The sequence below is a fragment of the Merops nubicus genome, unplaced genomic scaffold (assembly GCF_000691845.1).
Source record: "Merops nubicus isolate BGI_N331 unplaced genomic scaffold, ASM69184v1 scaffold20290, whole genome shotgun sequence".
NCBI classification, from domain to species: Eukaryota; Metazoa; Chordata; class Aves; order Coraciiformes; family Meropidae; genus Merops; species Merops nubicus.
In genome coordinates, this window is record NW_008582801.1 from 66,774 (window position 1) to 82,568 (window position 15,795).

General features: G+C 42.1%; 1 protein-coding gene across 1 annotated transcript in view; it reads left to right on the forward strand.

Moving 5' to 3' along the window:
* SEMA5B (sema domain, seven thrombospondin repeats (type 1 and type 1-like), transmembrane domain (TM) and short cytoplasmic domain, (semaphorin) 5B) overlaps positions 1-15,795 on the forward strand; it is a gene marked incomplete at both ends in the record, with an annotated part of 83,135 nt that overhangs the window by 55,479 nt on the left and 11,861 nt on the right. Inside the window, 3 exons of the mRNA XM_008938762.1 lie at positions 708-843; positions 4,383-4,590; positions 6,723-6,930. Coding sequence (XP_008937010.1) covers positions 708-843; positions 4,383-4,590; positions 6,723-6,930 — 552 coding nt within the window. The remainder of the gene's footprint in view (positions 1-707; positions 844-4,382; positions 4,591-6,722; positions 6,931-15,795) is intronic.

Consider the following 15,795-nt stretch of genomic DNA (forward strand, 5'->3'; position numbering starts at 1 on the left):
TTCCTACAGTGGCGTTTCCCTGGCTGTTCCTTCCCCTGGCTGGTGCGTGCGTGGTGAACAGTCTGCCTGAGACAGGTGCTGTTCTCAGCTGGGAACACAAAGAAGCGAACTGTGATCATTGAAAACAGAGGCTTTCATGTATTAGCAAGACCTTTTTGCATGCTGAGCTGCTGTAGCAACCAGCCTGGTTTGCACTGTTACCCTTTCTCTTCACCTGCATGCATGTATGTATTTTAAATATATATATACACATAGATATGTATAAAGTAGGAGGGATATATCTTATAGCTGAAGATTTAAGAAGCCTGCAGAAACAGAATTTCACCTTGAAAAAACCAAGAGATTAAAAATTAGGTTGTTTTTAATCAATACAGATAGATGGGTTGTTAAAAAAATAAAAATAAAACCAGACACAAATAATCCATGTAAATTCAGCTGTATTCACCTTTCTTGTCAGAGCTGTTTCCATGGCCCTTAAATCACAGACGTTTTAAAACCAAGCTTAAAATTCATTCTCAAAATTGTCATGCAAGCCATCTGCACGTTACAATCTATTTATTTATTTATTTCTACTCCTGTGAGATTGGTATCGCTGTACATCTACCTAGCAATTTACATGTATTTTATTTGAGTGGAGTTTGATGTCTGTTATGATGAAGGTGTCAATGTTCTAATGATTAAATTGATTTTTTTCTCACCTTTTCCAGAAACAGCATAGCTGCCTCAGCAGTGTGTGCCTTCAATCTGAGTGCCATTACTCAGGCATTTAATGGTCCTTTCCGCTACCAAGAAAACCCAAGATCAGCGTGGCTGCCAACATTAAACCCCATCCCTAATTTCCAGGTACTGCTGCTGCCCTTCATTGATTCCAGTCCCTTTTATGTGCTGTCCCTACAGTGGGTTGATTTGTGTGAGGCTCATTCTTCCAGGTAGACCCACGATGGAGATGATTGTATTTCTCCACATTTATGAGTGTTTTGTTCTGTGAAGCTCTTTGCCACGTGTTATTGAGACCACAGGATTTGTGGCAAAAATTGAGTAGTTTTATGATCAGATTTTTTATAAGGTTTAATAATTTAAATCTCTGCTATGCTCATCACTGACACATGAACTCCAAGAATGTGATCCTCACAAGGGGACATGTCCCCACCAAAACTGGAATGACTGAAAGCTGAAGCTGGACAAAGTCAAACTAGAGTGGAGACAGCCTGTATTTTTGAAGAAGAAAGGTAATTAACCCTTGTGGCCCTGTAAGGATGTGATGAATTTTCCATCACTTGACATGGCCCCTCAGACTCCCAGAGTTTCAGTGCACGATGGATGTCTTTCCAAGGCATGGTAGCTCAGCCAGAAGTTACGGATGTGTTGCAGCAGTGGGAGAGGTGGAAGAGGACACATGCAGATGTCACAGCGGTTCCTTGTCACCTTAAGAGTTTTTGGTTTTTTGAATGACCAACTTTCCAGGATTATCAGTTAGGGCCAATTTGAAAATTATAGAACAACTTCAGTCATTTTATGTCCCGGTTCAGTCAGCACATGCAGAGTATGTGTTTGACAGCACTTGCAAACCTGAGTCTTCTGAAGCATGAGCCTGTTTTACAGCTCAGTCCCTTCCAGCCTGGGGAACCCTAGGGAGGATGGACTTGTGTTCCTCTCATCACTTCCCCATGGTGAATCTTTTCAGCCTGATTGTGTGGATCTGGCTGTCCTTTACTACAGCAAAGGTACTGAGGCTGCCTGCAAATGCCATCTGCCTTCAAGCTGGGGATGTCAGGGATCTTCCAAACAAGGACTCTGCAATCACCTGAGATCACAGCAAGAGCAGATGGGAGGCAGGTCCACAGTGCAAGCAGAGACATGCTTGGGTTCCTGCTTAGGAACCCGATTTCTCTCATGGCACCTCAGTGGGGGCTTCTGCCTGTACAACGTGGGGCAGGTTTGGGCTCTTGATCATCCCCTTAGCTTGGTGCACTCAAAACCAAGAAACGAAGTTGGCTGAAGGCCCAGCCATGCCAAACACGGCCTGTCTTTTTGTTTGGCTGGCTGGTTGGTTTCTTGGGTGTTTGGTTTTGTTTTTGTTTTAAGGAAATACTAAGATTAACTGAGAATGAAGGACTTTCTGTCCCTTGCTAGACTAGCTCAGGAGGAATAGAAAAGGACTATGGAAAGCATTTCCATGTATTGAAAAGTATCAGATGAAATGTAGAATGCAAAGGTTGCAGCAGCAAGATGAAAGAAAAGGGTCAGAGGAAAATAAAGAAAGGAAAAGCAGGTATGTGGCAGACAAAAGGAAGATTGCAAGAAGAGATTAAGATTTTTTCAAGTACAGGAGGAACAAGAGGTCAGTGAAGGGCCCTTAGGAGATGACAAGGGTAATTTAGTGACAGAAGAGGCAGATATTGCAAAAAAATTTTTTTTTTTTTTTAACCTCAGTGTTCACAAAGGAAGATGAGGGAAGAGTGCCAGAATTTATTTTTTTTTTTCCAGATAGGAAGGAGAAATACTGAAGGATATATAGAGGATCAGGGCAGTGCAGATAATCAGGAAATTAGAACAAAACAAAATAAAACCAAACCAGAGGGATGCAATGTCAGCACACAGGCTGCCAACAGACCAAAAGGATTATCTGTGACTTGATGAGAACAGAAAACAAAACCAACAATGACATTCCTGCCACTTGGACTCCTCCTTCAGTGATGCTCTAGGAAGGAAAGAGAGTAGGGAAAAAAGCATCCAAAGCAAGACAGTAATGTAAACCAGGAGTATAGGAGACAGCAGAAGAGAGAGATCTAAAATCTCTTTAGAACGTGGGATGAGTAATGAATTCAAAAAGATCACTGCAATAGAAAAAGAACATTAAAACCTACCTGAGGACACATCGAAAAACCCACTGATGTTTCCTTAGTCTGGCTACTCAGGAAGATGCTTCAGCTGATAAAAGTGACCATGTTCATAGGTGGTAGGAATTGGTATCACCCTGTGCACCACGTTCACACAAGCTCGAAAATATTGCAGAGCTTAGTACATTTTCTGTTAGGATCTATATTTATGGTGTAAACGTGGGCTAAATTCCTGTCAATTTATTGTAGCAAGTCTTAAGAGATGCTCTGCATGGTGCACCTCGGAAAGGCAGCCACAGTGCAAAGAGTTGCTTTGATGCATATCGAGAGAATGCACGTGGGAAGTTTGTATGCTGTGGCTGGAGTGCTGTGTATCAGCATCCTAATTCAGTGTCCTAAGTTGCCTTCCAAGGAGAGCCCAAACACCTGGACCCAAAATGAAGGGAAAAAAAAAACCTGTGGATTTTTTTCTTGCAAAATTAGTCAGGTGTGAGCTTCACTTAGTGAGAAGCAAAGTTGTCCATGGACTGAGTATGGCAGGATTTCTAGTTGTACCACTGACTCCCATGGCCTTGGGCAAGCTAAATAACCAGTCACCCAGCTGTCTTTGGACTAATAAATCTGTCCACCGTGCGTGTGTTGACAGCCCTGGCTTTTGACACAAAGCACAAAACTGCATGAAGAGTCCAATCCTGCAATGGCTTTTGAAATTGGTGAATTCTGGAGATTAGTGTGAGATAGAACCTTAGACCTTCGAATGCTCTATCCACCTGGTCGGACTTACACTGGTGTTCAAAAGACACAAGAGGAGCTCTCTTCTTCTCAGCCATTCTGGATGGACAGGGACATTGAGTCCTGTTTCAGTGCACCCCTTGGTGCTGGAGAATGGATGGACATGGGTTGATCTGCCATTCGTTGTGTGTATAGAAGAACTGCATGTGGGGAGGGGGGAGCTAGTGGCTAACTTGCCTTGCTCCAGGTGAAACCGAAGGGATCTGCTCAGAAGGGAGCACATCAGAGAAAAGCAGTGTCACGATTTGTGTTCTTTGATGCAAACCAACCCATTTTTTTTTTTCATTTTTTTTAACCTCCAGTTTTCTGTATTCTGTACAGACTGAGATGCCAGGTGGAGTCTGAAGATCATTAGAATTGTTCAAGGATTTATCACCACAAAAACCTTCTCCCCACTACTACCTTTAAATCTTTCTACAACTAGTTTTAATTCGTTCTTTTTCTCCTTGGTTTGTTAATGCCTTTTGCCCCTTCTGGTGTGCTGGCTCCAGGCTATCACAAGGGCATGAAACACCACACCACTGGTCAGTGGACCAGCTGGGAGAAACATTTTAAAAGAGTGAGCTACAGGCAAAAGCTAGGCTAAGGACGCATGATCAGACTAAGGGCCTGATCCTGTGACCCTCACACAAACCCACCTCCCCAAAATGTCACCAAGGCATAGGTTTCCAGAAGAATTTCAGGGTTTGGTCTTGGGTTGCTGGAGCGGGGAGAAGATGCAGGTGCTGAAGTTCCATCTCTCACGTGTAGTGTGGGACGCTGAGCGATGACAGCCCTAACGAGAACCTGACGGAGAGAGTCCTGCAGGATGCACAGCGCTTGTTCCTCATGAACGACGTCGTGCAGCCGGTGACCGTGGATCCCTACGTGACTCAGGACAGCATTCGATTTTCCAGACTGGTGGTTGATATTGTTCAGGGGAAGGATACTCTCTACCATGTGATGTATATTGGAACAGGTAAGGGCATCAGTTTCCTCCACTTGCTTGTAGACTTTGGGAGCCTGGTCATGATGTCATTACGCTGTTGTCAGTCAGCATCATTATGGCCCAAAACTGCATGGATGTTAGTCTGCCTGAGTAAATTCAAAGCAGGATGGATGACTTGAGGCAGAGTCCCAAGTGAACAGACCATAATTCTGCATTGTGTTTAAAAACAAAAACATTTTTCTCCCTTTCATAAAAACATGTTTCAACTAATCAGACTAATACATAACAGTGGGGAAGAGCAAAGGTCACTGAAATGCTCTGTGGTTTCGTGCACGTTAAGTTGTCTCTCTGTGCCATGACATACTCATCTCTAAATAAACACTAATAATACTTACCCTCCAGGCTTGCCCAAGGTTTTAATTATGTCTTTCTTTGCACTTCCATGTGCCTACTGGTGTATGACTCCAGTGCTTTTGGGAATGGGCATGCACTGAAATGTAATGCAGATGGAGAAGCTGAGGCAAGTGCTTTTTTGTGGTAGCGTAACGAGCCAGTGGTAGAATTAAGTATGTGATTTAGTCTCTTGATTTCTACTGCTATCCTCTAATTAGCAGGACACATTGCCTTTTCTGGAAAGCACAGATATCTTGGACAAATGAAAGATGCTGAAGAAGGACAAAGTGTTACAAATGGTTGTCTTAGTCCATATTCATACTAATGATAGAGGTTAAATTAAATAATTTGATTAATCAGAGCATATGGCCAGCCTCATGGGTATAATGTTGCTATCCTCAATTGCAGAAGCTTTGACTTTAGAATAAGATGGATTGCCTTCATAAGTGTTAGTTTAATCTCACATCTGAATGCACAGTCATTGCCTCATTCTCATGTTACCACCTTCCAGGGACTGTGTCATAATTTATCTAACTTTTACCACCATTTACTTCAAAAGTGATAATCTTGGATGTGTTTTAGTAACATTCCCACCTGTGGAAGCCTCCATAGATGTTGATTATGATGAGAAAACTGTACTTAAACGGAAATACATGGTTCTGCCATTTTGATACCGTGATATTTTAAGTGAAGCATTCCAGCTACAAAACCTGAGAGAAAGCTGAGATACCTTCTGCCTCCTATCATTTGTGTAGAAAGGGCCACTGACGTAATCTTACCTCCTTTTTCTTGTTTGCTTTCTGGCCCTGGTTAGTGGTGACTGAGGAGTAAAGCTCCACTGGACCTGAAACATTTAAACCAGTCAAAAGCTTCAGTAGAGACAGCCCTGAACACAAACCCTGTCTTGAGACAAACTGAGCCGAAACTTGGACCTCAGTCTTGTTCCACACTTAAGGCCTTCCTAAGTGAAAGAGAAGCTTTGCATGACAGCCAACCCTGCCACTAAAAATTGCTGAGCTGTGGCACCAATACAGAAGTTAACAGGAGAGAGAGAAGAAGGTGCAGGAACAGTCGGGGCTGACTGACCCCTGTGGCCTTTTAATGGAAAATGGTGGCATCGCCTCCTTTTCTCCAGCATAAATCTCCCACGGTTTATCAGATCTTTAAATTGTTTGGGTAAGAGCACTGTGAACACATGCTTCCATGCATGCACTGCTCATGCCATAACATCCCCTTGTCAAGCTGGCAGGATCGCTTCTTCCAGGAAGAGGATCAATTAGATCTGTGACCCACACAGTCATTACGGAGGCCTCTTGAGATTTCCAGCAGGGCCGCTGCATCTGTTGTCATTTGTCATGGCGTCACATCACACTGATTTGCTCAATAAACCAAAAGAAATACAGGCTCGAGGCACCAGAAATGATCCCTGCTATCTTGTGTCACCTTTCTCTATAACTCACTGGTAATGGAACCAGACTCTTTTCTGCCTCAGTGCTCCAATTGGGAAATATTTGCAGGTGCTCACTATCCAGATGGCTCATGTCCTTCTGGGCTCCCATTAAAATGCATTCACAGTCAGTCCTGTATTGTCCGAGAGAAATGCAGAGGGCTGAAGGATGTAGTTGGAGCTCTCCCTACCACAGGCAGCAGCTGACCCAGAACTAGCTTTAAAGCAGTAAAGATGACATTAATATTTCACTCTTTAGGTGGGTATGAAATGAAGTCAATGCCTCCAGGATTTATTTGTGCCTTGTTTCTTGTTCTATTAGAGTATGGCACCATCTTGAAGGCCCTTTCTACCACTAACAGGAGCCTGAGGAGTTGTTATTTAGAGGAAATGCAGATCCTCCCTGACGGACAACGGGAAGCAATCAAGAGTCTCCAAATTCTGCACAGCGACAGATCGCTCTTTGTGGGCTTAAATAATGGAGTGCTAAAAATTCCTCTGGAGAGGTGCTCCATGTACAGAACAGAAGGGTAAGCAAATTTACGGCTCTGATAAATTCCACTTCAGGTTAAGGAGAAAAGCACCAGGGAAACATATTCCAATCTGATTCATGTTAGAAGGCTTTTTTTCATCACTACAAGACAAAAGACACTGTTGAAAGTGCATCTCCTTATTGATACATTCATGACAGGAGCAATGAGAGTAAGCAATATTATTTTTTCTGAATATTAATTACTCCTCATCAGAAATTATTAATTTGTTTACCAAGGAAGGGCTTGCAATATTTACTACTTTGGGGTTGGTTTGTTTGTTTGTTTGTTTGTTTGTTTTAACTTAGCATTTCAGTGTTGCTATTATTGATTCCATGTGGTTCTTATTGGCACTATGGCTGTAGGTTTCTGAATTTGGATTGCAGCCAGCCTGTCTTGGCTTGTCCAGATGATCACCTCTCAAACATCTGATGAGACAGGGCTGGGCTGCATGGAAACTTGTTATTGCTTTTGGAACACAATAGCTCACCTCAACTAAGTGTGGCACCTCTTACACCTGGATAGATTCTGTGCTTTGGTTGTGCCTTTTAAAGGGAGTAGGAAGAAATACCTTTTATTCATTGTCAGCCCTGGATCCAGAGCAGTCTTCCAGCCAGAAATGTGTATTGAAGTTTTCTGCATCCAAATAGTATTCCTCCATTTAAGCAGCTGAATGTGATAGCAACCGATGGAGACATATGCTCAAATAATCTCCCTGAGTGTGTAGTGGGGTCTGCTGCAGGTAATTGCTTCGTTACTTTTCTTGAAAATACTCTTCCTTCTCCTCTCCTGCTTTTGCCTTGCTTTTCTTGATTAGAGTTTTGTCTGAAACTGATGTCCTCTGTGCTAGACAAGAGGAAGGATTTTATTAGCAACATCTAAATGGATTCTTTCTTCATGGCATACTGCAAGATGTCCCTGTTCTCTTGCCAAAAAAAACCCAAAAAACAAACAGATACAGAAAATTTCACCATAATTTTATTTTCAACAAGTAGAGTTTATCTATCAACTTGTACTAAATTCATGTCTGTCTAAATATAAAAGTGCCAGCTCTTTTTATTTTCACTGAACCTCTTAATTATCCCTTTCAGAAAATATAACTTGGTCATTACTGCCAGTTTGACACAGAAATGTTTAAAGTGTAAACGTTTAGTTGCTTGTACAGACAGGCTGACACAAAAGTGTTTAGTTAGAGAATGAGAACCACAGCTGGAAAATACCATTCTGTCTTCAGCCCTTAAAAGCAGAGATTTAAAAAGGTAGAATGTAACAGCTGTCCTTTTCAGGCTGTCCTGGAGAGTTTCAGTTTGAGAATATTTATGTGTGTATACATATAAATGATACAGTTTCAAGAGAAACATGTTCTCCCTTTTCTTTATTTTCCTAATCTTGAGTTCAACTTTCCCATAATTTATAGATCATGTCCCACTTTCAGCCTGCATAAGTACTTTGTATGGCACTTTTACTAACACTCTAGTGGGAGAGGTTTGCTCAACTGCCTGACAAAGGGACAAGCAAGGGAAAAAGCAGCAGTGCCTGGAGAGGATAAAGGTGGTGGTACCTCACAGGAGCATGGTCTGTTTAGGGCCTGAGGGCCACACCACAGTCCCCTGCTAATATAAGCTTACCCCAGCAAAAAAACACAGCTCCAAAGAGGTTCCCTTGCTTCCTGGTAGCCACAAGCAGCCTCAGTTATATGCATTGTATGGCAACGAGTCCTGGCTGAAATTGCTGTTGTGTACCAGTTGTTGTGTACCAATGCTGTTTTTTTGTAAAACAAACTTTCTGGAGGCATTTTTCAGTGAAATAAGGAAGCAGTCCAGCTATTTGGGGAATGGAGACTCAAACTCTGCCTCCGTTGACTAGTTTCGTCATACTTTTAGGCAATTTAAGTCTGGCACTGGTAATACCAAAGTACATGAGAAAGGGTCTCCTGACAGCATGATGGTGCATATGTTTGCAAAGCAAGAGGTCAGAATTTGCTGGAGTCGGGTGCTGGCCAGCTGATGTATATGTTTCAATGAATCCTTTGCTCCATGGCTGAGGCTTGTGGAGGGACTGTGCATTTGAAAAAAGGAGAAAAAAAAAAAGAAAACTTAGGAAATCCAAGGAAGGCCATTGTTTATGTATTTGTTTAAAAGAGTGTTTGTGATATTATTGCTTTTAAAGCTAAGCTCTTTTTTGTAGGAAATTATTGAACTGCAGATTTTTCAGCTGCAGATGTTGGAACCCTTTTCCCCCTTAGCATCCTGGCTATGTAGGTGATAAGTCAACTCGGCCTTTGTATTTCTTTCAAGACTGAACTGCATCGAGAAGGATGTTTTAATTTCCTCCAGTGCATTCCACCTGGCACTTCTCCTGGGCTGTGATTTATTGCTTATTGTTGTGTCTGTGTTTAATACATGCCAATATGCAGCCACCATGGGAAGAAGGGCTCCTGCCCCTACAATACCCCTGCTTACTTTTTTGTCATCCTGTGACTTCTTGACTGTCCTCCCTGAAAAACTCTGGTTTCAGCAGTTTTTATAATGTAATCGTTTTGATGGGGGCTCAGGAAGCATGGAGGTGATGGAGAATTTGTGCCTCCCAGGCAGGAATACCACAACGTTGTTTGTTTTCTTTGGCTCTGTCTTGTATTATCAGGAATCTTTTTAGCCTTTTACACCCTGGAGGCTGATGTGGGTTCGTGATTGCTGACAGAGAGCTCTTCCCTTCACCTTGCCTTCTCCCTGGAACAGGCCATCATGTATCAAGAGAAAATTGATCCTAGCATTGATCCTCTCCAACAATTCTTCCTGCTGTGCTGGTTTAAAAACTTGGGGCTTGGCACCAAGGCTCAGAAATGGGGCAGAGGAAAAAGCAGCAGCAAATAGAACAAATGGCAAGGGAAAAGGATTTCTGCCATCTTCTTTACGGTTTGTTTATTGACACAGCACCAGTTTACTCTTAAATGGTAACCAGTAACTCAACACCAAGTCTGGATATAGTTCATTGACCCAATATATTTCTAGGTGTCTGGGCAGTGTTTTGTATGTGCCCACCGACCTGCCTGTGTCTTTTCAGAACAGCCAGTCTTAGGAGTAGGGCAACAGGAAAACATCTGTAAATTCAGCTGCCCAAATTTACAGGCTGGACTTGGCTGCATGGACCTTGCCTTGTGCATGTGTTTTCCTGTTGTGCTTCAGTGCTGCCATTCCCCACTCTTGCTGGACACTATTGGGAAGATGTCCAAGAGGAGGAAAACCTACAAGCCCTTTGAACATGCAGCATGTTTTGAAAGCTGCTCTGCTGGGTGGTAGCTTGGCTGTGCTTCCTGCTGGGTTTTGCATAGCTTTGAAATCTTTGTAACCTCCCTGTAATTTTCAAATGAGCTTGGATTTTTACCTCGAGTTGCCTTCAAGCTTTGGGGAGGGATATTTGGAGAGCCAGCACTGCAGCTTTATCACTGACACCACAATATCTCTAGAATGCATCTGAACAAAATCCTGAGTATGAGTTTTAGGGAGGTGAGGGCTTCAGATGTGGACCATTAATTTCAGGTGGGGCCTATCTGTAGGCATAGTTTAGTAATTTTTTGAAAGGGTGGGGTGAGATTATTCATTTTAGGAGTTAGAATCTAACAAGTAGGAAAATAAAGCTGGTTGCAGGTAACACTTTTTGATCTGTTTGTGTTGTCTCTTTGGAGCATCAGGAATGTGAGTCTCCAAGCAAACAGAAATGATGAGGCAGGCCTTAGAGTGATTTTGCAGCCATTTTTGATTACACATTCAAACGAGGGAAAAAAAAATGTGGGAATGAGACCAGAGGGTCTTTTGAATACCCTCCTTTTCTGCTCTCCCTGTCCTGAGCAGTTTATTTTAATGCACTTTATGTTGATATTAATTTTTTTCTCTTCCTCCCTTCAGTTTCCTGTGTAAAACTTGGAGTTTGCAGGTAGCAGTTTTGGGATGTACAGTGTGGTCAAGCATAGTTTGACTTGCCTATCCTCTCTGTCATGCTGAGGTCACGTGTGGGCGTCCCGTCAGGTTGTGTGAGTGTCACCTCAGGTCAACCTCATGCCAATGGAAATAATTCTCCTTCGGAAGCCATGGGGAGAGCCAGATCCTCTTCTGTGCAGCTATGACAATGCTCTCATTTGAACTCTGCCTTTTTTTGGCCTGGTTGCAGGGAGTTTGCAGTTGAGTGATGTTGAGCTTTTGCCCTCCTACTTGGCCTAAATTCTTCTGTACATCCCCTTCAGCCATGGTGCTTAATGCGAAGCTAGCAGAAATGACTCAGCTGACAAGCAGTCTTATTTGCTGAGTTGAGATCTATGTGAGAAACACAATTCACCTCAAATAGCTCTGGGCTGGTGATCAGACAACTAAGTACATGTAGGTGAGTAACTCCTGAGACGTCTCCAGGGAGTTCTAGGAAGAAAAGGGTCAGCAGCTGCCCTGAAGAAGCAGAGAATTTTCTGCTCTCTTTCTCCGATTTGCAAAACTGGGGCTCCAAGTGTGGTCCTTGTACCACATCCACAGTTTCCTTTAAGTGTTGAGACTATTGCATGGAGGACTATTTTGGTGGTTATTGTTATTTTCTTCTTTTTTTTTTTTTACTCCTTATATGATGCAAAATCCCCTGTACCAAAGGAATGAAGCACTTGAATTTAGGATTGCGAAATCAGAATTATGGGATAACAGACGTCAGGAATGAAACTGCTGGGGAACGTAATTGGAGGAATAATACAGTCTGGGAAGAGATCTAAAAATTTCCCAGTTTGGGGTAAAGAGTGAATTGAATATGGGCTGAAAATCCTCTGACCTCTTCATCAGAATGACGATAGTTCCTCGAAGGACAAACAAGGAACTATTGTTGGGTAAAAAGCACAAGGAGAGAACATGATAAAAGAGGTAGGGAAGGGAACAAAGCAGAGACTGTTTGGTGGACCCCAGCATCCAGCACATTGCTGAGGCAACGTTGATGGCCGGATTGTTCATCAGACCTTGAAAATCCTGCCCAGTCTTCTGAGCTGAAGCTACTGAAAGTCTGGCCCAGATTTTATTTTGAAAATCTTCTCCTTGAGAGTTGTAAAAAATACCCAATGCGTTGAACATCCTTTTAAAAGTAGAGGCAAAAGGTAAGGTAACACAGCCTACAAAAATATTGTGATAAAGCTTAATCATCAATTTCCATCTGCTTTAGCTGGTATGTCCTCTCCAAAATTAAGGGAATTGGCTAATTATTGTACCACCTATAATACTGAAAAGCTTTGGGAGACTTCATAGGCAGAGAGTGCTCAGCCCAATGTTTTGTCATCTGCAGTATCTAGTAATACATCAGAATAAATCACTGAACATCTGGTTTGGCATTCTGGTTGCGTTTAAGTAAATAGCAAGACTCCCACTGACAGAGAATGAAGACATCAGACAGAACCACGATCACTAAAGCTCTTGGAAAGAATGAAGTTTGGTAGATGAAATGGATCTGTGTTCTTTAAATAGAAGTACAAAATTATACCATTTTCTCTATCCTGAAAACACATTTGCATCTGCTGTAGCAGGCAATTACTCCCATTTTCTGTAATGTAGCTGCTTATATACATGAAGTTAAGCACATCCATACTATTTGCAGGATATGGACCTTTGAGATTTGAGGGGATGGTGCACGTCTAAGAAACCTGGATTTCAGGATAGCAGTTGAAGAGCTTCATTTGAACAGTCTGGGAAAGGGACTTGGCCACGTGCATCTGAAACTGAAAAAAAAAGGCAGCAAGGGTCCACGGTAATGTAGTGAGCAGAGGCAAGTTTCCAGTAAGATGCCAGAGAGATTGGTTTTCAGTTTCATCTTATTTGACATTATCTTTAATGGCATGGAAGAAAGAAAATAGCATACTTTGTAGATGGCATTGAGGTATGAAGGAATCACAAATAACAGTGAAGAGAGAAATGCGATGTGAGGCCAGTAGAGAAAGCAGCAAGAGACTGCATTTCGGCAATAAGCCTGTGCTGAGATTGCTGGTGTTTGCCTCCCCGAAAAACAGGGCACAGGGTGGGAGAGTGGAAAGGAGCTCGGCTCCGAAACAGATGAATTATGGCAGTTTTTCCCATTTATATTAAATATGCAAACCAATGACATGCTTTACATTCCTTTTAAGCTGCCTGTACAATTTTAGGCTCCCACTTTTAGCTCCAAGCTGAGAAAATGGCCCCGAATGAATGGTACTGTGGCAGAAGTGGAATTTAGCAGTAGCTAGAGTCCAGGGTTATACAGCTGCTGAAGCAGATGAAGGTCACTTCAGAAAAAGCCAAACAAAATCAGCTAATTTCAGGGCTCACTGCCTTTTGTCTCCTTAATATCATGATTAGGTTGCCAGTTTGGTTTGAGGGGCTTTGGATTTGCTAGGAAGGAGGAAAAAGCTGGGAGGTTGAACATGCCAAGGGCTTTTGTTTGCTCCTTATTTTTAAAATGTACAGCCATCATACTTCGCTATCAAGGTTGGGAATGGTTTATTGTATGGATCCTTTTACCCCTAGCAGGCTGGCTGCAGGCCAACTCAGATCAATGATGTCTAAAACTCATTACCATCTGATGCATGCTAGGTGGGCTATGTGGAATTAGTTTCAATGCAGTGGTGACTGACAGGCAAGGAGGTAGTTTTCTTGGAATATGTAATGTTACAGTGACATTGATGCTATTGTTATACAAACAAGATTAATAACTAAAGCTACCAGCAAGCCTCAGGGCAGATATCCATTGCATCTGTCAATTCTTGCAATTTGCTGTTATTATGTGGTAAGATTGGAATTCTAGGCAACGGTTGTATACAGCAACACGGATCTTGATTCAAAGAGTCTACAGCCTTCCTGCTGCCATGGCTGTTTTGCTTCATGTCTCAAGCTTCCAGTCGGTACTGGCAGTGTAAAACACAAACATGCCCAATGTTACTGCTGAATGAGTATATTGGTACAGATGCATCATTAACTTTTTATTAGGAGGTGTGCTGTTTTACCTATTTGGGGAGGAGGAATCATCTGGAGCAAGAGCAAATTTGTTATTGTTGATTTAAGTTTAAAATTTAAGTTCATGTAAGTACATAAAATATGTACGGGTTGGAGAAAACTGTGATAATATACTGTCTGGTGTGTTTTACATGTCAAAATGCCCAAGTACTGTTGATCTGTGAGAACACTCCTGTCTGCAAAGGAGTAGGGCTGGATTTCAGGAATATCCATTTACTTAAGTGATGTTGTCTCTTGTTAAATAGTGAAACGGACATTGCTTGATAATGTTTTTATAACTACATGGGAAAATGCAATGGCAAATAGATTCACAAGATCATTTTGCCCCTTATGCAATGTTAAAATAGCCCTGCATTAGACAAGAGACCTGTTAGATCCTCAGGATGTAGTAGGTGGTCTAATATTTATTTGCCTTTTCCAACACACATTAATCTACAAAGGCTCTGTCTAGTTGAATCTACATCTTGTTGAGCAGAAAATAATTGCCCAGAGCTTAAAAAAATCCAGCTTTCACAAAGGTGCTGCTTAAATATGGATTATTTTGTGCAGTTGGGATGACAACTGTAGACTGTTTTCAGGTTTCTTTATTAGCACTCATATTTCTTCCTGTATTTTCTGCTTTTGCAGTTTTCTTTCCCTTCCTAAGTCCCCATTTTAGCATAATTTGTGTTCTTAAATCATCAGCATCTTGCAGAGGCTACGTAAAACACCTGTCTGTGTCCCTTGCAGTGGATGTGCTCGTGCCTAAACCACCGTTTTCCCCACCTGTGCCACCAGATTATAGGAATTTGCTATGCTCACACAGAAGTCAAAGATCTGCAACCACAGAGCAGAAAAGCAGGAGCAGAGCACATCTTAATTTGACAGCCACCTCCAGACACTGACTGACACAGAGAAGGCAGAGAATAACACTTGTGTTCACTGATTTGCCAAAGCTGCCTTTCCAAAAGGGTCCTCTCAGCCTCTTTCCATATGGCAGCCCTGGGGTGCATGTTTTCTTTAGGATCAAAAGCCTGCTGAGGCTAGGAAATGGTGCTTCACAATCTAGACAAACATGTCCCCATTCAGGAATTCCTTCTGGCTATTCTTTTCATTGGGACCTTAATAGTATCTGAGTTTTCTTGTGGATGACTGATCCCCTTACTGGTAGTCAAAGGCCCTCTATACTTTTGTTTTTATTAGAGGTCAGTTTTCTTTGGCACTGTGACAAGAGTTCCTAATAGTGTTTGTGGAGGAACACTTATTAATTTTTTTTAATAACCTGCTTTACTGATGTAAACATAAATCCAGATTCAATCAAATTTTTTCTGGGGATGGCATTAATCTTCATATTAGAATAAATGCGATGTTGTTTTATTTCATGGCTTTAAAAATAAACACGTATCCAATAAAGAAGTCACTGTTGCTAAAAGATGATGGAATAGGATGTCAGAAAGTAAGAAATGGAATGGTATGTTGTGTAGATTGTGCAAGGCCATAATCTATAAACCACATTCGATTCAAGTGATATTGAAAATGGTAGGGCAGGAGGTGGAAACTAGCAAGCCAAGGTCCCTGATGTGGAAAGGAAAATGAGGTGAAACTGCCTCTGAAAATCCCCTGTCTGTGCACTGCTTTTTTCAAATAAGTTATGTGTGTTTGGCTCATAAATAGACTCCAGTTTTAGATGTTGTTTTACACCGTGGCTTTAATTTATGCATTCAAAACAAGCCATGTGCAGAGCAGTACTCACTGGTGCTGAGCACGTGTGGGTGGTAAATTGCACACACACACGACACAGGCACGCTTCAGCTTCTCTGCCTCTGCATCCACTATCAAGTGCCAATATACCAAACCTTGGCTGTCCAGGTTAACATCAACTGTA